Below are 21,544 nucleotides of genomic sequence, written 5' to 3'. Positions count from 1 at the left end.
GAGATTCCCACGCCGCAGCCCACCCCAGTTCGAATCGCAGTCCTGTCATGCTGGACTCCTCAACATCAAGCAGATATAAAGCGCAAGCATCTTTCCAGCGCCCGACACAACAGCCATGGTCACAACCCAAACAAACAGCTCCAACGGTGTAACTGCCATGATGGAAGTATACACCAAAGTTCCAATGATATAGTAAATTCCCCACGAAAGTTGCACAGGCCATTGCTGGTCTGCCCCCTGCACCGCCGATGGCCTAGTATCGCCCGATTCCGAGCCCTCCTTGACTCCTCTTCGCCGAAAGCTCTCGTAGACCACATGGATCGCGGCGGGAATAACACCAACAAGACACCAAGTCAACGCAATGACAGGGTATACACAGCCCAATGCAGACCGCTTTGAATAGATCTCCACCAACGCTAACCCCGCATACGAGGCCAGCAGCGCAAAGAAACTGGCAAACACCACCAGCATGGCACGAAATCTCGACCGCAGCGCCGGCCCTGCAATCGAGCTCCTGCGCAGCCAATCTACCCAGCGCTCGCTATCTTCATTTGACCACCCGGCCACACCCCCCCTCACGACGGGCTCCAGGCCGAGTGCCCGAACAACCACCTCCGCAAGGGCAGGGAGGGGCGATGAAACAAGCACGACTCTTCTTTCGGGCCATGCAATGTCTCGGAAGACCATAGGTAGTAGGCCCATGACGAGTGCTGTGGCTGAGAATTGCTGATTGCGGGCCGAGTCGGCCTGGTCGAATAAGCAGATGGCGGCTTTCCAGCAGTCGCCCCGTTCGGGCCCATAATCGAAGTTGAACCAGGGTCGAAAGGGCGAGTAAACTAATTCATCATCGGGACAATTGGGTTGGGCCTGAGTAACAGTAATCAAGAGCGATAAGAGAAGTTGTAAAGGAAAAGAGAACGCCATTCCTGCGTAGTGATGCTGACACGGGACTTAACAGGGCCCTTCAGGCAACGAACACTCAACGATAATTTTCAGTTGAACATACATCCTTTCCACACGATACAGGGGGGGGGGTTTAAATCCCCTAGGGCCCTTCAGCTGCCAAGGCGTCGAAATAAGCTGGCTATCCATTATCTTTGCTAGTCTGCATCAGCCTCAAAAATGCGCACTAGGTCGACGGCAAGTGATCCTTCAGCACAGGGCCCTAACTATAAAGAGACAACTCTTTTGCACTAACCGGAAAGTATATATGTGGACAGAGCACGGTCTTGTCCGGGAGGATATCTTTTTGTGGGAACAATCCTCGCAGACTTGGTGGTGCTTGGGTATTAGGAAATAGGCGTGAGTTGGAGAGATAGGGGGTAATTAATATCCTGAACACGCTAATTGGCGCCAGGCTCGTATTTCGTGTCTATGCCAAGCTAAGCTAAATGGGGAGGGTGGGGGGGATCTTGTCTAGATTCCTGATCACCTCTAAGGCTTCTCAAAAATCTTTCTGGGACAAAAATTCCTCGGGAAGGTTACTGACAGTCTACGCGAAAGTTGACGCTGCCGACTCCCCAACTTTTGGGTCAAGCCTCTCTCTCTTCAAGTACTTGACATTGTCACTTTCTGTTCTTCATTGAACCCGTCTTTGGCGCCCGTTTGTGGCGCAATGGTCCACCTTGAATATCGCAGCCATTTTGCCCTGAAAGTTTGGAAATTGAGAAAGAGAAACGAAACACTAAAATATAGGTCCTGAATAGAAAAATAACAGACATATATCAAACTAGATCATATCTCGTCATCTAAACCGTTCGTTTTCTTCAACTCAGTGGAACATGCCATGCCCTTATTCCAGATCCTACTACTCCGTAGAGGTCCCGCATATGGAGAATATTTCGCCCCCAAACAAATGCTAGTGCCTACCTTACCAAAAAAAAAGATCGAAACAAAAGATAGGTCAAATTCCCCTCTTCATCGCCGCCTTAAAGCTCTTGACAAACTCCGGAATATGGTCAGGATTGAAGATGCGCGCGTGAATCCCCGGACACTCATGGAACTCAATATCGGTCCTGACAAAATCCCTCCATGCGCCCAACTTATTCTCCACCCAGTCTAAGCCTTAAGCCCCCTTTTGGTATTTCATCCAGCACCATGAATACAATCGGAGTGTCACTGTTTCCCACTTTTCCGCCTTCACTTATCGAACAGGTTGTCCTCTATCCTGGCTTCTGCGTCCGCCGAAATTTCCGCTGGGAAGATCTCCCGAGAACTGTGAAGGTGTACTCAGAGATGCGATTGTTCGACGGCTCGGGCTGGTGTCCGACAGAAGGTGAAGATGCATACACTCGCCTGGGTGTTGCTCCGGGGAGGAGAGCTATGGCGGTCGTGCGGCCTGACAGGTATGTTGGGGCCATGGCGGAATTGGGGGATGTGGGGACAGTAGCGTCGCACCTGGCGCGGTTTGTGAAAAGGTAGGTGTGGGTTTGTTCAGAGAGCTCAATTCCATCCACTAGGCCTTTTAAAGAGCTCTATAGATTTAATTCAGCATCATTCTCATGTTGATCATCTCCACAAGTCCTAAGTTGTGTACTGGCGAGCTGTGCGCTGTACAGCTGCCATACTGCACTGTACCCCCGTAGCCCCTCTTCAAACTTTCAGGTAACAGCTGCGGGTCAAATATCACTCAGGGACAAAATTGTCGTTGGCGGGCTGACAATAGTGTCTACCTTTTCCATCCACTAACTTATTTCCTGGCGGTCAATAACCTAGATGAAAAGTACAGGGACCATGGAATAATGAATGCAGTCAAGAGAATCAATTCTCTATTATGCGTGCATTAGTGCTTTTTCAGCCACTGGTACACCCGGTCTGCGATCTCAAGGTTGTTTTTCTCCATGAAGAACATGTGTCCGTTTCCATGAATGCCCTCCTTGCCTAGATCCGCGTACTCAACGTCTACGCCAACTTGCTCCAGATACTTGACGGTGCAGTAATCGTATGGCGCATGGAACGATGCTTCGCCAGTAACAATCAGTTCTGGGATTTTGCCAAGGTTCGTCAACTGCTTCGCTGGGGACTTCTGCATGATGCACTCGTCGTGATCGGCGTCGATTGCTGGCTCTATTGTTGTCTCAATATTTTCGGCATTCTTGCCTGCAGACGGTTTGTATCCGATTTCGAGGTCAGTGAGACCGAAAGCGAAAGCGGGGTCATTCCCAATTGGTGGGCGGAGCGTGAATGGTGGACCAGATGGCTCGAGCTGGATAATCCCCTTGACTAGGTCTGCACGCATGTCTCCGACCCTCCAGCCTACTCAATCGTTAACCACTGTAGCGAGTCATGGGGTTTGGCTGAAGATACCGTATGCACCCGCCTGCGAGTGACTAATGATATAACATTTGCCTACGAGGTCGACTAGAGCTGAATATGCCTGCGCATTTTGTTCTTCGCTTATGAAACGGTCGGTCTGGAACTGCATCTGGCTCCTGTAGAAAGCGTCGAAAGTTGAGTCGCCAATGCGACCGGTGCCAGGCCATTGTGTGTGAAGCCTCGCCTGCGGCCATTGGTTGTCGTTGTTTGCTACGTCGGTGAAAATATCAGAGACAGCATTGGGGGAGCCAATGTAGCCGATACTTCCCTGTCCGGAAAACCCAAAGGAGCGGCCGCGTGCAGGCTGGTCCGAGAGGTAGACTGTATGCCCTTTGGAGATAAAATAAGATGCCCATCCTGGCCGTCCATCTGGGGTATCAAGGAAATTGGTCCCAGTCTGAGCGGCGCCTGCGATGAAGACAATGGGAAGTGGTGGGTTGGCCGGGCTTGGCCTCGGAGAAAGCTTCTCGACGTAAATTTGCCCTATCATAGCCACTGATGTAGAGTTTGTTGCATTGTCCTATTTTTCCAGTCTTAGATACGCGTAGAAACTAGTGGGAATCGAGACTTGCTGTAATGTTCGTGTATCGTCCGCCAACGTAGAGAACCTCACGCTTAGGAACAATGTCCCTCAGCTGGGAATTATGAGTTTGCGCATTGCCTACCAAGGCGACTTGCGTCAAATACGTGAGAGAGGTCACGGTACGAAGGTTGACCATAGTAACGCCAATACTAGAAGCCCAAAGACCCTGAGAAGGAGAGGTTTGTAAGAGACAAAGAGAGCTCGAATTTGTAGAGGAACAGAGCAAAAAAGTATCCCTTCCGACCTTCGACCCACACCGCCTCTTGTCCGAGTACACCCATCTAACCGTTTTTGGTAGAGGGTATGCATCCGTGGAAGATGAAATGCGAAGGTGTGTTTAACTAACGTATTCGGTAAGCCAGTGACGCAGTCTGAAACACATACTGAATCCGGTAAGCTACAACCTTATATCCCAATAACAATGTATTTGATTGATTCCATATTTACAGGATTTTGAATGATATATATCAAGTCCAAGTAAAATAAAAAGTAGCAATAGTGTAGTATCAAAAAATACATCGCTCTAAATTATAAATACATATATCTTCATCACCAAGCTATAAGAACCCTCTAAACTCTATAGTAAGGTTATATATTACCTAAAAACCATTAGACCGAAGGGAAACACTTCTATACGCCACTGTTTGTGACGATCCATTCCTGAGTATTTTGGCCGAAATCATTCTGCCGCTCGTTACCGCTTCGTAGTGTTTCTTCGGACATTTGATTGAGTGTTTGCGGTGTTTGCATTGATGGAGCGGGACCCACAAAACCTTTCACTCCACCAATGCCTTCCTCTTTTTCTTTTTCTTTCTCTCTCTGTACTTAGTATTTTCGTTGAATGCACTCTTTTTGTTTAAAGAACTAGCTCGTAGCGTTAAGAGCGAATCGGTGGAATAGTGGGTGGTTGAAGAAGAAGGGTTTAAATTGATTGACGCGTGGCTTCCGCTTGCGATTTAGCGATATAGGGTGTGACTTGTCGGACAGGCGTGGCATCACCTGTTGAATATCTGCAAAGCCATCCACTCGACCCTCGTCAATGTATAGACCTGCGTCAAGGTCTATTTGAAGGCATTTTTCCAACTCTTCCAGCCACGTAAGATAAAGAACGCTGCGAGGAACTTGGAATTTTGCATTTTGCTCAACTGGCTTCCCCATTGTGGTTGAAGATGATTTTATTTACGAGCTTGTGGCCGAGTTGTGGCAAATATGTTAATTGCTTCGTCTAACTACAATCATACAGCTGTACTCTTTCCTTCATTATCGCACCCATTTCTGACAGCGAGGGGCTGACCTCCGCGGCCCCGTGGAAGACTTTAATTGCTAGTTTCAGACCGATGATGGCCTCTCGGGGAACAATTCCAACCAGACATGGTTCCGTCATCCCTGCCAGCGCCCCCATCGAAATGGTAAACACACTACAGGCCGGAACTAGTCAGCAGATTGTAATACAGTGGATGCGACGGTAAAATAAGGGCAACAGCACGGCTCACCTTGTACACAAGGTCCACAAATTTGGCTTACAGACGGCTACTGCAGCAGCAGCACTGGGAACAAACTCGGCGAAACTTGTAAAGAATTTCGCACAGTGGCAGAGGAGGTCGCTGTCGGCCACTCCCGTACTAAGGGCTTCGTGGACCGCTGGCCAATAGATCGATGCCTTAAATGCGTAGTACTGGGTACGAAGAAACTCCACCTGGGCCGAGTTCGGATCCCGCCGCGGGTGAGACCCGATGGCATTGGAGGAACGGAAAGATAGCTGCGGTGGGAGTAATTGTAGCCACTCATCTACCTGTCGCTCGAGCTCGGCCGCGACGATAGGCGCATAAATATGGCTACCTTGTACTGATGTACTCGTTGACCACGTGCAGCGTTGGAGCATTTTTCGCATCGCAATCTCCGCGACGAAATATGACAGATCGCTGCTTTGGGAGTATAGCTCGCTATCGCTATCGCTGGGTGTAGATGACTGGGAAGATTGACTTAAATTCCATGTCCAGGCACCCGAGGATATTGAGACAGGGGCAAATGAAGCCATCTCGTGGATCCCGCTGTTAACGAGGCCAAGCTGGACTGTAATCTCGCTATAAAGCCGTCAGTTTCCGTTTTGTTCTGTTGGCACGAGAGCGGACGAGGAGCGGAACCTTTCGATCAGCAACGCTGACCAGAAGTAATTTGGGAGAATCGACATTTGGATGGCATCATTGTCGGCATCAAATTCACTGTGGGTCTATTGTCAGCATTTGTATCCGAGCCGAGTTAGTCCAAAGACGCCTCTGCTTACTTTATGATATAATTCTGCAGTTTATACGACGCCATTGCGACAAAATCATAAGCCTGAAATGGCTGCCCATAGCATAAGTGGTATATGGAGAACAATAACAGACACTGCGCGCTTCGTGGGTCACTGTGTGCAAATGCACACGGAAGCATCTTCATAGCTTCTTCGATGTATATTGCTTCCGGGCGGATCCGCAGGGCATCAACGACAGATCTGCATTCCACGACACAACCAATGGCCAAGACGAGGAGAGCAACGCATGATGTTACTGACGTGGGGAAACACGATGTTATTGCCTGGATGAACTCCTCGGTATAGTCTGCATGCAGGATGGGATACCAGGTATGGATCTGTTCCCGGAACGCATTTAGAAGACTATAGAAGGTGAACATGATGTCAGAATGGCCGCGTCTAAAGGGCTGAGAAACACATTCATAACTTGACATACATTAATGCCTCCTCAGGATCGACCGTCACGATGTTCGCGCCATGTGATTGAGCAGGCATTGCTTTTCTGCCGCGTTCTACATGCTCAAAGAGCACAGGCAGGGATTGCTTGAGGCCAAGCAAATTCATGAATTCTTCACTCTGTATTACCATAAACGGAAAGCCTAAAGACGAGACAGGGGCTGTAAGAGTAAGATGGTCCTCTCGCTCATTATGGGAGGGAGAGCCCTGTGGGGTTTGGCCTTGGACTACGGCGGTGATATGGTCTAGTTGTTCCCATAGCCTCGAAAGCTCCACCTTCAGGCTAGGATAATGTTAAAAATCGGCACGTTTCTTTCTTTCAATGGGAATGTCACTCACGACGAAGCGGACAGGTCTTGCGTCTCCGGGTAGAAGCAGTCTTTATCACGTTCAATGCAAAAATAGCATCTGGGGCGCTTGCCATCGCATTTTGTCCGTCTTCCCCGACATGTGTTACATGCGAGAGCGCTCCTGCGTCTCTTAGTGTCGTGATTCGGAAGGCCATCAAGATCCATTGTCTGCCCGCAGGTTTCTGGGCCAGATGCCTTACGGCTGTCTGCAGTCCATGACAAATGCATACCTTTTAGAATTGCGGAATTGCGGACAGGTGATTAGCCTGGGTTTAAGATTAAATTAACAACAGATAAATAAGTCTCTTCCATTGCGGAGTATAGTACACTGGTGTGCCCCGGAGGCCCAATGGCGCTCTGCACTCCTACCCCACAACACCATGCTTCCAGAACAATCTCACGCATTACGGGGAAGGGTAAGGAGGGGAAAGAATAACCGTCAAATCGGGGTCCAGAATCTCCATCCCGACGGCTTCGGGCACCAGTACGCTATGACTCTATTCCGCGTGGAGACTTTGCCAGCCACTGAAACTGCGAGCTACGCACATTTTCGGGCAACAAATGCGAGTCAATTTTCAGCCGTCAAGCTCCTCACATCAGAACGGGAGCGGCAGCGGTTATGCCGGTGAGTGGCCAGATAGGGATCAGCAAGCCATCCATCCCTGCATGACCCGGAGGGAAGGAGTCCGATGGGTTAGCCCGTGTGCCGGGGCTATGGGTCACATGACTCCCATTTATTAAAGGACTATAGTCTATTAGTTCTCGTCTCTAGTTCTCTTTGCCTCCAGAGCCAGACAGTTAGAACAAATGCGCGGTATTGTTTCTCCCTTCCTTCGTCGTAGCCTTGAGATCGTGGCTGTCGTCCAGTCCTTGTGAGATATCGATTATCTGGGCTACAAGCTCGGAGATACTCAGAAAAAAACCGCGGGGATACCCGGAATTTCACTTGGATAATCAATTTATTCCAAGTAACTAGTTATAACTAAATCGCGTATACAGAAATACAGAGAGTTCCATGTACTGAGTTCATACCATACATTTCATACAGCCAGACTTCTGTCATATCTGTGGGAAAAAATACAGCATATTTTACCACTAGACCAAATAAAAACCAAGGTTAATTATATGGGGCCTAGAGGCGCCATACCTGACATTTGACAATATCTTCCAATGGTCATGTCGTATTCTCGGTAAATCACCTTGCGACGATTATGAAATCCACTTTTGACAATTTAATTTAGATATTCCCAACTTATCAAAAATGAATTTTAATGGTAGCGAGAAGAAGAGCGAATAAGTTCCTGGCGGCCAGTAGATCCTGGAAAAGCCACTCGCGGACCTCAACTAGTGGCGTCAAGTACCACAAAACGTTCTGTTCTCGTATTGCTCTAGTCACAGCAGTTCACCTAAAACTCCGAAGTGGCTCCGAAGATTCTCAAGTGGCTGACACGCTTAAATTTGTGAAAGCTCTCGGGGCTCTAGATTGCGTCCTAGTATCGGAACAGATGATTAATCGCTAATTCCTCCATGTCAGTACGAGGTTTGCCTCCACGCCCCACAATCAGCTTAGAGCAAATTATTCTGGTCAAATGGCAAATGATTAGCGCCGGTGATGATGCACTGGATGGAAGTGTTGGTGTCAGATCAGGTCAGAAACCATGTATGGTCGGATGAAGCAGAGATCGTATGGGCCCCAAGACGGTGGCACGGGCCGTAGGAAATCGTTACTTTTGCGCCCGATAACCCCATATGGACAGCACGGGGTTGAAGAGCCCGCTAGAAAACGCTAAGAAATATCTCAAAGCGAGAGGTCTCTTTCTGAGGTGATCGCGGAGAAACCCCACTTCTCCGCAATATAAATCCCTTGCACACTTATATCCCTGTAGTAATGCTGCCCCATACGTGTTCGGACTGTTATTGGATCATGTGGTTATAAAGAATAATGGTTAGATGGTGCTTTGTTGAGAGGTACTCCACTTCATACATGCTCATCGATAGCTCGCTTCCAGGCTTGTTCATACATAAATATCACGTCTCGTTCCTCCCATCCTCGTTATTCCAGCAGCATCTTCTCTTCTCCTCAGGTCCCACATATTCCAGCTTGATTGCACACAGCTCACAATCCAGCCTTGATCTTTGTTCCAAGTTCCTGCCATCAATATAAATCCTCATCTGTCGCAAAGATGGGTATCCTGATCAAACAGCCCGAGGGGACTGCGGGAAAGGCATGGCCTGCCATTCTAATTAGCGGGTTTGTCGCCTTTGGAGGTATTCTGTTTGGGTAAGTTTGATACAGTCTCTCGATCTCCGAGTACTAGCTTGAGCTCATCGTTTGCGCAGCTATGACACAGGCACAATCAGCGGCATTCTCGCCATGCCGTACTGGGAGAGGCTGTTCTCTACCGGTTACAGAGGCTCTGATGGTAATCTTACCATAACCTCCAGTCAATCTTCGGCCATTGTATCTATTCTATCTGCGGGTACCTTTTTCGGTGCACTTGGTGCAGCCCCCATGGGAGATTTCATTGGCCGTCGTTGGGGATTGATCATTTCAACCGCTGTCTTTACACTTGGTGTCATATTCCAGACCGCTGCAACAGGTATTCCTTTTTTCTTAGCGGGACGTTTCTTTGCAGGCTTCGGTGTTGGTTTGATCTCGGCACTGGGTGAGTATTTTTTCTATCCCGCTGCATGAGTTTCCCATCGCTAACGAAATGTGTTGGTAAGTCCCCCTTTACCAGTCTGAAACGGCCCCAAAATGGATTCGTGGCTTTATCGTTGGCTCGTATCAATTTACTATCACAATCGGTCTTTTGCTGGCATCTGTGGTGAATAATGCCACCCATTCTCGCAATGACACCGGCTCTTACCGCATCCCGATCGCGGTCCAATTTGCATGGGCCATTGTTCTTGTGGTTGGCATGCTTATCCTTCCGGAAACACCTCGCTACATGATTAAGAGAGATAACCACGAAGGTGCTGTTAAGAGCCTAGCTAAGCTCAGACGTCTTCCTGAAGATGATCCTGCTTTGCTCGCGGAACTTGCCGAAATCCAGGCAAACCATGATTATGAGATGAGCATTGGAAGCGCTGGTTATATGGAGTGTTTTAATGGTAATCTTGGAAAACGTCTTCTTACTGGATGTCTCCTCCAGGGCCTTCAGCAATTAACCGGTATTAACTTTATCTTCTATTACGGTACCCAATTTTTCAAGAACTCTGGATTTAAGAATGAGTTTGTCATCAGTTTGATTACCAGCTGCGTTAACGTTGGTTCTACGATTCCTGGTCTCTTTGCTATTGACAAGTGGGGAAGACGCCCAGTCTTGCTTGCGGGGGCTATTGGCATGACTGTGTCTCAACTTCTTGTTGCCGTTCTAGGAACTACAACCACCAGCCAGGATGACCTTGGAAACATTATTGTCCACAATGAAGCTGCTCAGAAGGCGGCCATCGCTTTTATTTGCATCTACATCTTCTTCTTCGCTGCCTCTTGGGGCCCGATTGCCTGGTAAGTCTATTTCTTTCTCTTGACACTCTCCCTGTTTATCCATGAAGCTAATATGATCAAAGGGTTGTGACTGGAGAGATCTTCCCTCTTAATGTCAGAGCTAAGTCCCTGTCTATGACCACCGCCACCAATTGGCTGCTTAACTGGGCACTGAGCTTTGCTACACCCTATTTGGTCAATTATGGACCCGGTAATGCGAACCTGCAATCCAAGATCTTCTTTATCTGGTTCGGCTGCTGCTTCCTCTGCATCGCGTTCGTGTATACCATGATCTATGAGACCAAGGGCTTGAGCCTAGAGGAAGTTGATGAGCTCTACCGCGAGGTCAGCTCTGCCAGGAAAAGTGTTGGCTGGAGGCCAACCATCACCTGGACCGAGAAGAAGGAGACATCAAACAAATTTGGGGAGAAGGGCCTAGTTGAAGAACGCAGCGAGTTTCACGAAACAGCACCTGCCCAGGCTTAATCCGAGGAACGTTCCGGGGTTTTTGGGAGCGATTGCCGATGAAAGGTGTTGTGTCGGGCAAAAACGCCGGGATACCGGGGATTGACTATTCTACTTGCTTTATTGTTTAAGTTATTTTTAGAGTAGGAAGGAGACGTGAAGAAGGTGAACGTCTCTGCTATTAATGTATGAAGAAACAGGTTGTTTATACCCTGTGTCTGACAAATAATCCCCTCAGTTTACAAGCAAGCAAATAGTCATATATGGGATGGTCCAATTTCCAACACACACCCCCAGACTAAGCATCCAAATCAAAGCCTAAAATTATTCTAGTTTGTATAGTCAAATGCATCATAAAATCAGGGTTCAAATCGTCATATTTTATCAATATGTAGGATTCTTAACCAGCAAGTTCATTCATGTCGCATTTAGCATGGCAATATCATAGATGTTGTATTCAACTTTGATAGGCAGACAGCGTGTGGGCTGGGCCTGTACAACTTCTTTTGGGGATTTCCGATCATGCCAATGTCATGTCATCCTAAACTCCAATCAAATAATTTCCTTGAAAGTCTGATTTCGTACAGATAATCGGCTATGCTCTCCCCAGAGCCGGTTTCTCAGGACACAGCTACCAGAATCATGGCCGGGCTTTGTGGCCACAGACGTTCCAAACATGGATTTGAACGGCTGGTCCACCGTAGCTTTGCAGCTCTCCAAGCGGGGAAGGCTTTCTCGGCCGACTCCTCAGCGGCGTTGAGCTCCGCATCTGTGCTCTGGGGCACACAAGTGACCAGCTTGTTTGTCGAATTTGCTATGTGGATGAATCTGGGGGTGATAAAAGCACACACTTCAAGTGAACTGACTGGTCTTCACTAGGGACAATACCAGTTCAAGTATCCAAATTTGATCGTAATTGGCGATATTAGATACTACCTGCAAATGCTCAAGATGGCATTGTTCTCTCTTAATTGTTCCGAGGCTTGACTGATGCGTTCGGCTTTAAGAATTTTATTGAGCAGCTCCGCTAGCAAGATGGGAAATGGCCTAAGCAGAAATCTGTCCTAGTTATGGACGACGCATCCTTCCATCACTCTGGCTAAATAGAGTAGACGTGTTTAGAAGCCGGTATGAAGCTAGTATACCTGCCTCCACATTTTCCAGACCTGAATCCTATCTAGGAGTTCTTTGCTGCGCTAAAAGCCTTTATAATGCGTCATTGCCAGTCCTACGGAAAAACCTCCAGACCAAGTATTTGATAACTTCCTCGAATAATGTGTTTACATAGTAGATGCAAGACAGGGAAGTGCAGAGAGGCACTTTCAACATGCAGGTCTGACCGTATATGGAATGTAGCGCAGCTACTACGGCAAGTTCGAAACTTTCGAAACTAATCTTACTACTTGCCTCAAGCGGGCTCTTTTATGGACCCTCTTGCAAACATCGCTGTGGGTATTCTTTGTCTTGGGAGTATGTTCTACGAGATTATCAATTACACATAGATTATTACACAGACACTCGCTCCAACTGGCATCCAAGTCTTGAGTTTGAAACAATGGTTTCGATTTGATCAAAGTCTCGTACATTAATCTCACAAGCTGTTTGACCTAGACCTTACATTTTGGTCATGAATTTCCCGAATGAACTCATGCCTTTTCACAGCATCTTCAAAATCACACCTAACACCATGGCCACCTTCAGCAATTGCCTCACAGACACGAGCGATATTCCTATTGATCGGGCCCATCTTGGCAAAAGTTCCTTCTTTGAGCTCAATGTCTTCCACATTGTCGGTGTGGAAGTTGTGAAGCCCAAAGCTGGTTGTACCAACACTCCCAATAAAGGCACTGGGACCTGTGATTCTGATCTCTCCCTGTTCGTCATAGATGTTCCATACAAGCCCGGGTGTTCTTTTAAATGGCGCTCCGCCTCGAATAGCGGCTGAAAGTACTGCACCTGACTTGAGCGTACCTTGAATTATGATATGATCCAGAGTTGTCTTGTCGGCGTTTTCTTTGACAACGGAGCCATCGGCTTTTAACAATTAATAACTGGTCGTTAGTTCGTCACACAAGAAGAGACTGAAAGCTTGAGAAATCTCTAAGGGCTTGAGAAATCTCTAAGGGGCTGCGAACAATTAGTATATGCAACTTAGGTCAAGTGCTTTGAGATTGCACGCTTCTTAACCCTTACCCTCCCGTACAGTCTGCATCAAATGTTAGGCCGGAATCGTGAGTAATGAACCGCCGCTTTTATGGTCAATTAGATAAGTTTGAGCCTCAGACTCTGTTTGACCACTAACAGGCCCTTAACTAGTAATTTTGGTGCTGAGGACCGTTCCAATTCTTCCGTCTACCAGTAGGCCTTTCAAAGTTTCGACGGTAGCTTCAAATCGGCCCTGGAGCCCGACTGCAGTGAGTTTGACATTGTTTGCTTTGCCTCATCAGGAGTCCTTTCAGGGGGCCATTCGAGCTTAGGGCTTGTTGATGCCATTCTCATATTCCTTGCACGTTTCCGTAAGCCCTTACTCCTTCTCCCAGCCCGAGGACCCTGACGCTTTTCGCGGCACTTTCCACTGATGAGTTGCAAACAGCCACAATCGCGATTTTCGAATCGGGACTCTGCAGATATGGTAGATGAGCATTAGCTGCCTAAGCACCCGGTGAAAGACCCATTATACCAACGCAGATTAGGACCATGGTGATTGAAGTAGCAAGGAGCAAGAATTGTTTAATAGAGAAAAATATGAGAAACATGTGATAACCTTTCTTTATATCAATATATTACTATGAATATAACAAATCATTAGTAACGTATTTGTAATTCGCTGCTGGTTTGCTTATCAATAATTCTGCATTTTGAAGCTTGAAGGGAATGCTGGTGGGATGCCGGTGAGATATTATCGGCTGCATTAATTATATTTTGGAGTATTATTATTTACCGTTACGTAAGCCCAACACCAAGCATACTTGGGTGGAGTCAACAAATAAACACTACTAACATCAGGATACTGTAGATTCACCTGTACCGCTATCGCCGCTACCGGAATCCTTTTACTGAACACCCCAAGTCTATTCCGGAAACTATGAAGAAGAGTGGAATTTTACTGATACCTGATAGGAAAAAAAAAGAGGCTGGAGTGGGTGGTTGTCCTTATCTACAGACATGTAGTAAGTGCAGAATACTATTCGAAGCAACCAGAGTTAAGCTCCAGGCCGTGATCGGTGGAGAGTCTCAGCAATTTTTCTGACTGGCGAAATTAATGAAGGGGAATCAGCCAGTACATAGTAAATTTGCGCCGGATAACGTATTTCACACCCGGCCCGGCCACACAAGCGAGCCGGCCACCCCAACTACATGGTGCGATAAATTACAACTTAATATCTCAACAACGGTAGTCTATATAGAGTGTTCCTAGTAGTCTGATGCTTTTTAGGTGGTATCCTCTCTAGGAAGTTTAGGAAATATTTATCACTTTATGATTGTGATGTATATATTTTCTGGCTCTCAGCAACGTAATTTTCAATACTATGATACTATACCATGATTGACTCGTCATTTTGATTGAGGATTGCAACGCCGGTCGGCAGCATATCAGCAAGCTCCTAGATATATTACCATCGAAAGCAGCAGACATCTTTATATTGTGTCGTTGAAAGTGAAACACTCGTTTTAAGACAAGTATATAAGGTTTATTACATTAGCGGGGCCGAGTATACTACAAAAACCCGAACTAATTCGGCAAGCGAGTGGCCAATCTATGCCATTCCCGCTACCTGACCGACGAAGTCGGGTGACTCTTGTCTCCATATTGTAAATTGTAAGGATCTTTATCCGTTACAGTCGGGGTCGATTCTAGGTTAAAGGATCGTAAGTAATTAAAAGATCTATTATAGTATTTAGGATATAGTTATATAGTACGTTTTAGTATAGTGTAGCTTACGCCAAGAGATAGTATGACCAGAACGTACATTATTTCGGTAATTCTTTCTTAGCACTTATAATTCTTACCCCATAGTTTCATCACAATTCTCCCTTTCGCTCAATATGTACAGCGCTCACTGGGCGCTTCAATGAGATAATATCTCCCATATGCGGCGTAGCACGCTCGTTAGTAAAGGACGGGTGGCTTCTAAAATCTAAGGATACTGGATGCGTCAGGACTTGATCGCATCAATGGTAGGCAGAGGAAAGGAGACCGAGGAGAATGCTAACCTAGTGTGTGGGCTCCATTAATCCCTTGCCTGGCAAGCCATTTAACCCTAAGCTTATCAAGCGCAGTCTTGAAATCATCCAGAATAATGGTATCGCACAGGCACTTGAACATAAAGCATAGCTAAAGGATATATCATTCGTCAGCCGTAGACACAAGAGGAAGTAAAATCCTTCTAGCGGGGACCGAATGGGACCTCACTTTCCAAAAGGGGTTGATGCCTAGTGGCATGGCGGAGCTGAGTGCCCCAGTGACGCTGATAACGTCGAGGGCAATGAAGACAATGGAGAGACACATTGAGACCAGCATGAGCCCGAATCGAGGAGATTTGCGTATTAATTCGAGGATGCCAAAGTTGTAATGTGTCTTGATAACCCAAAAGAGGTTGCACGTAGTATAAATCCACCACGGATCGCTGAGTCAAGGGTTGGTTAGTCGACGTAGCCAAAGATGAATAAGATTTCACCATCGTGACAGCTCCTACCGAAACAGTGCTTCCCACGGACGAATCTTCTCGTAAACCGTAGGGTTTATGTTGTTGAAGTAGGCGAAGTTGGCGTAAATCTCGGTTGCCCAGTATGGCTGAGCCAGGATGATCGTGCCGACATAGAACAGCGATATTTTACGGCCCATGAACCGCCTGTTCTTCATCCACGCGATCACGTTGTGCAAAGACCAGGATACGATCAATCCAATAGTGGTTGTGGCCAGGTACCAACCGTAAACAGGGTCCGGGGCGAATATGAATGTTCCGTGGGGTAGGGCTAGAATCAACTATCAGGAAGTGGCCACGTTAGTAGGTATTATTACATCAATGGCGGCAGGGCTACCTCTAATAAGATCAACTTGTGCAGCAGAACACCTGGTCGCATGTTCGCATAGGTAACTGCAGCCATCATGATGAGTGAACCCATCATGAGGCCTTGGGACCAGGCTTCCAGAATTAGAGCAGCAGGGTCATCAACTGGGCGTTGAACTGTTCTTTTCGCATGGTTATAATGCTGCACCGAAAGCGTATATGAACAGATACTATTTGAGCCTGTCATGGTATGGTTGCAATCACATTATAGATGCAATATTGTATGCCGGTGAAACAAAGCAACAAACGAATACGCCATCCTCCGAGCTTGATGTAAAGAATATGTAGCTTTTTCCCCCCTTGCCCAAAGCGAGAAGAAAAGTGCTCAAACCCCTCTCCGCAATTTTTAATGTAGAAACATTCCCGACAAAATGGACTATTACGGTAAAGTTTCAAGCTGCGGGGATCGAGTGTGGCTAGAACAAAATACCATCTCGCGGAGAAGAGGCGGCGCTACGCGATGACTAATTTCGACCCCTGTGATTGGAGCCTTCCAACCGAGGATACTAAAAACCGCCCAATGAAATTGCAGCTAGATATAGCGCTGTATTTATCAGGAGAATGGTCCCATTCCATCACTCGCCCACCCTCAGACATATTCCACGACGAAGTACTTACTACGAGAAGGACCTCGGAACCGACATCCGTGCTACTAGCCCCGAAACCGTGACTGGGACACGAAGTGTCACCTTTGGCGGGTATAAAATAATGCCCTCATATCAGTCTAGGACGAACTTTTGGTATTCATGAGGGTCCCTTCGACAATGCTCTCATATAAAGCGGCTTCGGTCTGCGACAACTGTCGCCTCCGTAGGAGGCGATGTGATCGAATCAGACCCAGATGCTCATTCTGCGTCTCCCAAAATGTAGAATGTGTCTACGGACAAGCTCCTGACTCTCGGCCCTCACCGTACGTTGAGCCTTTCCACACATCGACGTCTATAATATCTGATATGGTCGTGGTAGGTGGGTACAGGAGCTCATGAGCATTCGAGAGCGACTGGAGTTTATCACCCCGTTACTGGAACGTCGACTGCAGCCGTCAGCAGGACTTGACACTACCCCTCCACACAATTGTCCACCTCTTGTCCTCAAGTCTCCTCATCTCATGGAAGTTTTCGGTTTACCGTTAGATCTATCATCTGGTTTGTACCGCTTAGAAACCGCAGTTCCCCGAATTCCTGCGTCTGCCACTGAAGCAACGTGTGTCGAATCTACCGATCTGTAGGTCCCCAACAATGAAGAGTCTACAAACCAAAGACCATCCATCTTACTTTACCACCAGTATCTTCCACCGATTTCAGGATCAGGTTCATCAGTGGTATCCCATCCTGCATTCTGATTTCACACTCCATTTCTTCCAAACCAAAGCTGCCGGCTTTCCTTACTCTACAATATCGTGTTTATCGCTCCTTGTTGCAGCGATTGCAAGTTTAGTCGATGGTCGACCCCATTCCCCGCACTATGAATCTGCCTTGTCCATGATGCCAATAGCGATGCAGGAATGCAGCATTACAAGTGTTCAATGCTTGGCCCTTTTTAGCATATACTTCTCTTGTCTCCTCCAGCCAAAACCAGCATATGACTATATACAAGCTGCCTTTGTGAAAGTTCAGCCGTTTTTGAAAAGGTGAGCTATTATCTGCATCAGGGAATCCTCACCAATTCGTGCACCTTTAATTAACCTGCGCTGATGGAATAAGTCGTTCATCTTTCTCCGACGGTTCCCCTGAGTCACACCTCATCATGCGCTTGTACTTAACGATTTACCTAATAAAGAGGTCTGTTCCTGCCGGCTTCCTCCTACCCTTTGGACTAACCAGCATCTAGTGAGGCATCCATGCATTTGACCCTAGCATGCTTCGGTAAAAGGCCACGCGGTGGGTTGACGACTTCTTCATTGCCAACAGGCAGCTGCCCGTGGGATCACTTCAGTGATTCGAATGCACTTTCGACCTCATCTTTATGCGGAACTCTTCGAAATAGCGAAGCTTATTCACCAAATGAAACGCTGCAGTCACTGTTCAACTTTTGTACCGAGGTAAATTTACAACAAGTACTGAATCGCTATGCTAGCTCAGCAACAGATGTACTGGGTACATATGAGGACGGTGCTCCTCATTCAGAGAGGCAAGCAAATTCAAGCCAGACGCCAGGCTCTTTGCAAGATAGTTTCTGTCCAGATAATGACCTCGGGTCTCTGAGCATTAATGATCCTATTTGCCGAGCTAAGTACCATATGTACGAGGTATCAATTTACTGGCCGGCGATCTACCGAATCATGCTTGATGGATTCGTAGACACTGAGTTACTACCACACCGCGCTCTCTTCTTTGAATCGGTCACTAGCTTTCTTGGTGCAGCCCAAACTGCCCTTCGGGGATGTCTCCCGAAGGCCTGGTTCCTGTGTGCAAGGTTTGTACTTGCAATCCCGTTTTTCCGTTCTTGGAATATGCGCTTATGCATAAGCCTCAGTATATACACGATTTCCTTTGCCGCAGTCAGAGCTTTAGAAGTCCGGTGTCTTCGGATGTTCACAGAGCCACGGATTTGGGAACACCTGGAGGCTTCGGTGGATGCTCTGCGTGGGCCAAGTGAGCTTAGTCCATCCATACAGGATATGCGTCGAACTTTGAAAGCTCGGATGGAAATTGCGAAGGATCAGAAGACTGGTTAGAATTTCATGTGAATATAAAATTTATTCTACGCCTCGTATTTCGTAGGAAGATAATATGCTGGTTGCCTGGGCAGCGATTTTACCTAAACCCATTCGATACTATAAAGTGTCCTATACTTGGTTGTGCCACACAAAGTCCACTGAATAACATCGCCTACCGCGAGCCCCAAGCAGGGACGAGATACAAATATCCAGCGGGGGCGATTATTGCGGGTGAAAGCTTTAGGGGCAACTTGCGTAGCACTATGCCAACAGCCAATACTATATAATCTGCGTTCCCGGTGAGATAGTTGGCGGATGTGAGGGAGCCCAAACTTGGTTTAGTCGACGAATAGAAAAGAGGAATGAATTGGGTGAAAGTTAAGTATAGAAACGAAACTACGCGTATATGTTCCTTTATACCCATCCATGCTCCTGGAGTTGTCGGAGAGCGGAGAGAGAAGAAGAAGGATTGATTCTCTATAAACAAACACGAAGCTAGTTGGCTAACTAAATAGCTAGGAGAGGTCTGGCAAGCAAGGCACCAAAGCCGGTGGCTCTCTCAACACATGGGCATCTGGATAATGGAAAATCAAGGGTGAAGGTAAAACAGACCTAATTCAGGGCTAGAGAAAATAACTTCACAATCTTTCACAATCTTTGGACTCAGCAAGGCACACTAACGGTCGCGATGGAATTTCATGGCTCTCATGTTACTTGAGCGAAATACCGCGCACCTCAACAGAGTGCAAATCGGCTGATCCCCCAGTAACCTCCAAGGACAGCCCGTCAGAGGTCTCGCTAGGAAAAATCAGGTCTGAAATCACAACTTCTCCTTCCCCTCCAAAGACCTCCACAGAGCAAGTGTCGACTAGGACACGGAGATTAATAACCCCAGAACCATCTGGTTTCAGGGAAGCACTGTGGACTCCGCCTGCAGCAGCGTCGTAGGAGATGTCTCCACTCATCGTTCGATCAACAGATATCGACGATTTGTTCTGGTCATACTGGATTGTTGTCTGCTCCGACCCGGCCTTGCGCACTTTCAGCGAGATTTTGGCGCCTGCGTCAATGGTGAAGGCAAGTTTGATATCTAACGCGGTTCCGTGGATGGATGTTAGCAACGGTTGGTCGCTGGTAATAGTTTGATTTTGGATTGTCGCCAGTGAGGAACCAGCGAGGGCAATCTCAGTGACAGGTTGCTGGAGGAAGTATCGCTTGGAGTCGGTTTCCTTCAGGGTAATGGTCCGAGGGAAAGATAGCATCCCTTTCCAGGTATTGGTTGGTGGGCTAGCACCGTAGCTGTTCATGACAGAGGCAAGGATACGCCGCCCATCTGCCGCAGCAACATTTTCCCAACTCAAGGCGCCGTCAAAATCACGGCCATAGTCGAGCCAAAGAGTAGAAGGGTCGACGGGGTTGGCTTTGAATGTTGATCCATCAAAGGATCCTGTCAGGGCTAGAACACCATTACCACCAGCGGGAGATCCGTCCGCCGGGGTTATAATCAACACCCAGGTGGTCTCGTCGGTCCCCTGGATAGGGAGCTGGAACATATCAGGCACCTCCCACCCAGTGATTCCAGATGGTAGACCTTCAATCTGGTCAGCGGAAAGGTCGCTCTTCCAGGTCCAGGACTTTGCGTCCGACGATGTCCAAAACGTCATCTTGTCCTGTCCGCCATGGGCAAGGACCATGACCCATTTCCCAGATTCCTTGTGGAAAAAGACCTTGGGGTCACGACTTTCCAGCCCCTCTGTCGTATCATGTGGCGACTCCTGGGCGGCTGAAATAATGGGATTGTCCGGGTATTTTGTCCAGGTCACACCATCGTCGACGCTAAAGGCAAGACGCTGGTCCTGGGTCCCGTTGGAAGGAAAGTACCCTGTGTACCATGCCAGATAGGGGGGCTGGTAGAAGATCCCAGACCAGAGATGTTGTCGGCATCAAAATAGGCAGTGCCAGTGAACGCTTCGACGCCGTCCTCGCTTGTTATGGCAAGGGGCTGGTGAGCCCACTGGACCAGGTCACTACTGGTTGCGTGGCCCCAGTTCAGATTGCCCCAGACATTCGCCGTCGGGTTGTGCTGATAGAACAGGTGCCAGGTTGATTTGATCTTAATCAACCCATTGGGCTCGTTCATCCAGTTCTTCTCAGGGACAAAATGGTAGACTGGGCGGAAGTCATCCGCCAGAGCCAGAGTGGCGAGTGCGAATGCTAAGGCTCGGAACATGGTTGCTGCAACGATTCAGATGTGCTTGTAAAGCGATGATGTGCTGATATCCACCCTCAGTGCTGGCGACAAAGGTAATTTATACCCTCAGGATGGATCAAGATCCTCGGCCAAGGACGTCATAATTCACTCAGGCCAAGCGCATTTCAACTTTTAGTTTTCTTCAGAGTAACTCCTGAATGCCTCTATAATTACTGCATATTACCCCTGCATCTCGCCCCGCATACGTGCCCGGAAAAACCAAACTAGAAGCCTTTTAGAATATCGCGGACCATCGGGGTCTGCTCCGCGACAACCCTGGACCCCAGATTGATAATTCGAAACGTATTAATGCGGGGAAAACGCCATGGCTTGCGGATTCCGATATCCAAATATTGCTCCGGGGTCTGGGGATATTCGTCAGGAACATTCTAGGTTGATCCTTTTTTCTGAAAGTGGAGCAGAATCTCGCGGACGTCGAAAGCCACCGCGATAGCTAACTGCAACGCCCACACGGACCGATGATCTGTTTGACTGACCCTTGTTTTTTCGGACCGTCAGATCCACAACAGTGAATAACTCCACGGGGAAGACATCACAACATCTCAAAATCTATGAGCGGTTTATTTATGCAGGGCAACCCTTTCCCGAG

At 47.7% G+C, this 21,544-nt stretch overlaps 10 protein-coding genes across 10 annotated transcripts; 3 read left to right on the top strand and 7 right to left on the bottom strand.

The window, feature by feature from the left end:
• Positions 1–45: 45 nt before the first annotated feature.
• On the bottom strand, positions 46–924 carry N7447_003220 (uncharacterized protein; the record flags this gene model as incomplete). Its single annotated transcript, XM_057227495.1, has 1 exon — positions 46–924. One exon carries the CDS (start codon positions 922–924, stop codon positions 46–48), a length of 879 nt encoding a protein of 292 aa, XP_057091511.1.
• Positions 925–2,097: 1,173 nt separating this feature from the next.
• Positions 2,098–2,421, top strand: N7447_003219 (uncharacterized protein; the record flags this gene model as incomplete). The annotated part of the gene is made up of 1 exon (XM_057227494.1): positions 2,098–2,421. One exon carries the CDS (start codon positions 2,098–2,100, stop codon positions 2,419–2,421), a length of 324 nt encoding a protein of 107 aa, XP_057091510.1.
• Positions 2,422–2,782: 361 nt separating this feature from the next.
• Positions 2,783–3,805, bottom strand: N7447_003218 (alpha/beta hydrolase; the record flags this gene model as incomplete). The annotated part of the gene is made up of 2 exons (XM_057227493.1): positions 2,783–3,255; positions 3,307–3,805. 2 exons carry the CDS (start codon positions 3,803–3,805, stop codon positions 2,783–2,785), a joined length of 972 nt encoding a protein of 323 aa, XP_057091509.1.
• A 1,318-nt stretch (positions 3,806–5,123) lies between these two features.
• On the bottom strand, positions 5,124–7,162 carry N7447_003217 (uncharacterized protein; the record flags this gene model as incomplete). Its single annotated transcript, XM_057227492.1, has 6 exons — positions 5,124–5,329; positions 5,423–5,982; positions 6,064–6,120; positions 6,183–6,554; positions 6,628–6,930; positions 6,987–7,162. 6 exons carry the CDS (start codon positions 7,160–7,162, stop codon positions 5,124–5,126), a joined length of 1,674 nt encoding a protein of 557 aa, XP_057091508.1.
• Positions 7,163–9,180: 2,018 nt separating this feature from the next.
• On the top strand, positions 9,181–10,973 carry N7447_003216 (sugar porter family MFS transporter; the record flags this gene model as incomplete). Its single annotated transcript, XM_057227491.1, has 4 exons — positions 9,181–9,278; positions 9,338–9,663; positions 9,725–10,508; positions 10,571–10,973. 4 exons carry the CDS (start codon positions 9,181–9,183, stop codon positions 10,971–10,973), a joined length of 1,611 nt encoding a protein of 536 aa, XP_057091507.1.
• Positions 10,974–12,458: 1,485 nt separating this feature from the next.
• N7447_003215 (NAD-binding Rossmann fold oxidoreductase family protein) lies at positions 12,459–13,164 on the bottom strand (the record flags this gene model as incomplete). The annotated part of the gene is made up of 3 exons (XM_057227490.1): positions 12,459–12,479; positions 12,571–12,986; positions 13,146–13,164. 3 exons carry the CDS (start codon positions 13,162–13,164, stop codon positions 12,459–12,461), a joined length of 456 nt encoding a protein of 151 aa, XP_057091506.1.
• A 155-nt stretch (positions 13,165–13,319) lies between these two features.
• On the bottom strand, positions 13,320–13,651 carry N7447_003214 (uncharacterized protein; the record flags this gene model as incomplete). Its single annotated transcript, XM_057227489.1, has 2 exons — positions 13,320–13,573; positions 13,612–13,651. The coding sequence occupies 2 exons, from the start codon at positions 13,649–13,651 to the stop codon at positions 13,320–13,322; spliced, it is 294 nt and encodes a 97-aa protein (XP_057091505.1).
• A 1,649-nt stretch (positions 13,652–15,300) lies between these two features.
• On the bottom strand, positions 15,301–16,166 carry N7447_003213 (uncharacterized protein; the record flags this gene model as incomplete). Its single annotated transcript, XM_057227488.1, has 3 exons — positions 15,301–15,580; positions 15,650–15,939; positions 15,996–16,166. Coding segments are annotated over 3 exons (741 nt in total), but the record flags the coding sequence as incomplete, so codon positions are not given.
• A 1,096-nt stretch (positions 16,167–17,262) lies between these two features.
• N7447_003212 (uncharacterized protein) lies at positions 17,263–18,622 on the top strand (the record flags this gene model as incomplete). Its single annotated transcript, XM_057227487.1, has 3 exons — positions 17,263–17,542; positions 17,848–18,439; positions 18,526–18,622. The coding sequence occupies 3 exons, from the start codon at positions 17,263–17,265 to the stop codon at positions 18,620–18,622; spliced, it is 969 nt and encodes a 322-aa protein (XP_057091503.1).
• A 771-nt stretch (positions 18,623–19,393) lies between these two features.
• Positions 19,394–20,913, bottom strand: N7447_003211 (glycoside hydrolase family 32 protein; the record flags this gene model as incomplete). Its single annotated transcript, XM_057227486.1, has 2 exons — positions 19,394–20,565; positions 20,610–20,913. The coding sequence occupies 2 exons, from the start codon at positions 20,911–20,913 to the stop codon at positions 19,394–19,396; spliced, it is 1,476 nt and encodes a 491-aa protein (XP_057091502.1).
• Positions 20,914–21,544: the final 631 nt, after the last annotated feature.

This window comes from Penicillium robsamsonii, assembly GCF_028829455.1.
Source record: "Penicillium robsamsonii strain IBT 29466 chromosome Unknown utg000001l_segment0_segment0, whole genome shotgun sequence".
Lineage (NCBI taxonomy): Eukaryota > Fungi > Ascomycota > Eurotiomycetes > Eurotiales > Aspergillaceae > Penicillium > Penicillium robsamsonii.
This window is presented reverse-complemented; position numbering and strand designations above follow the sequence as displayed.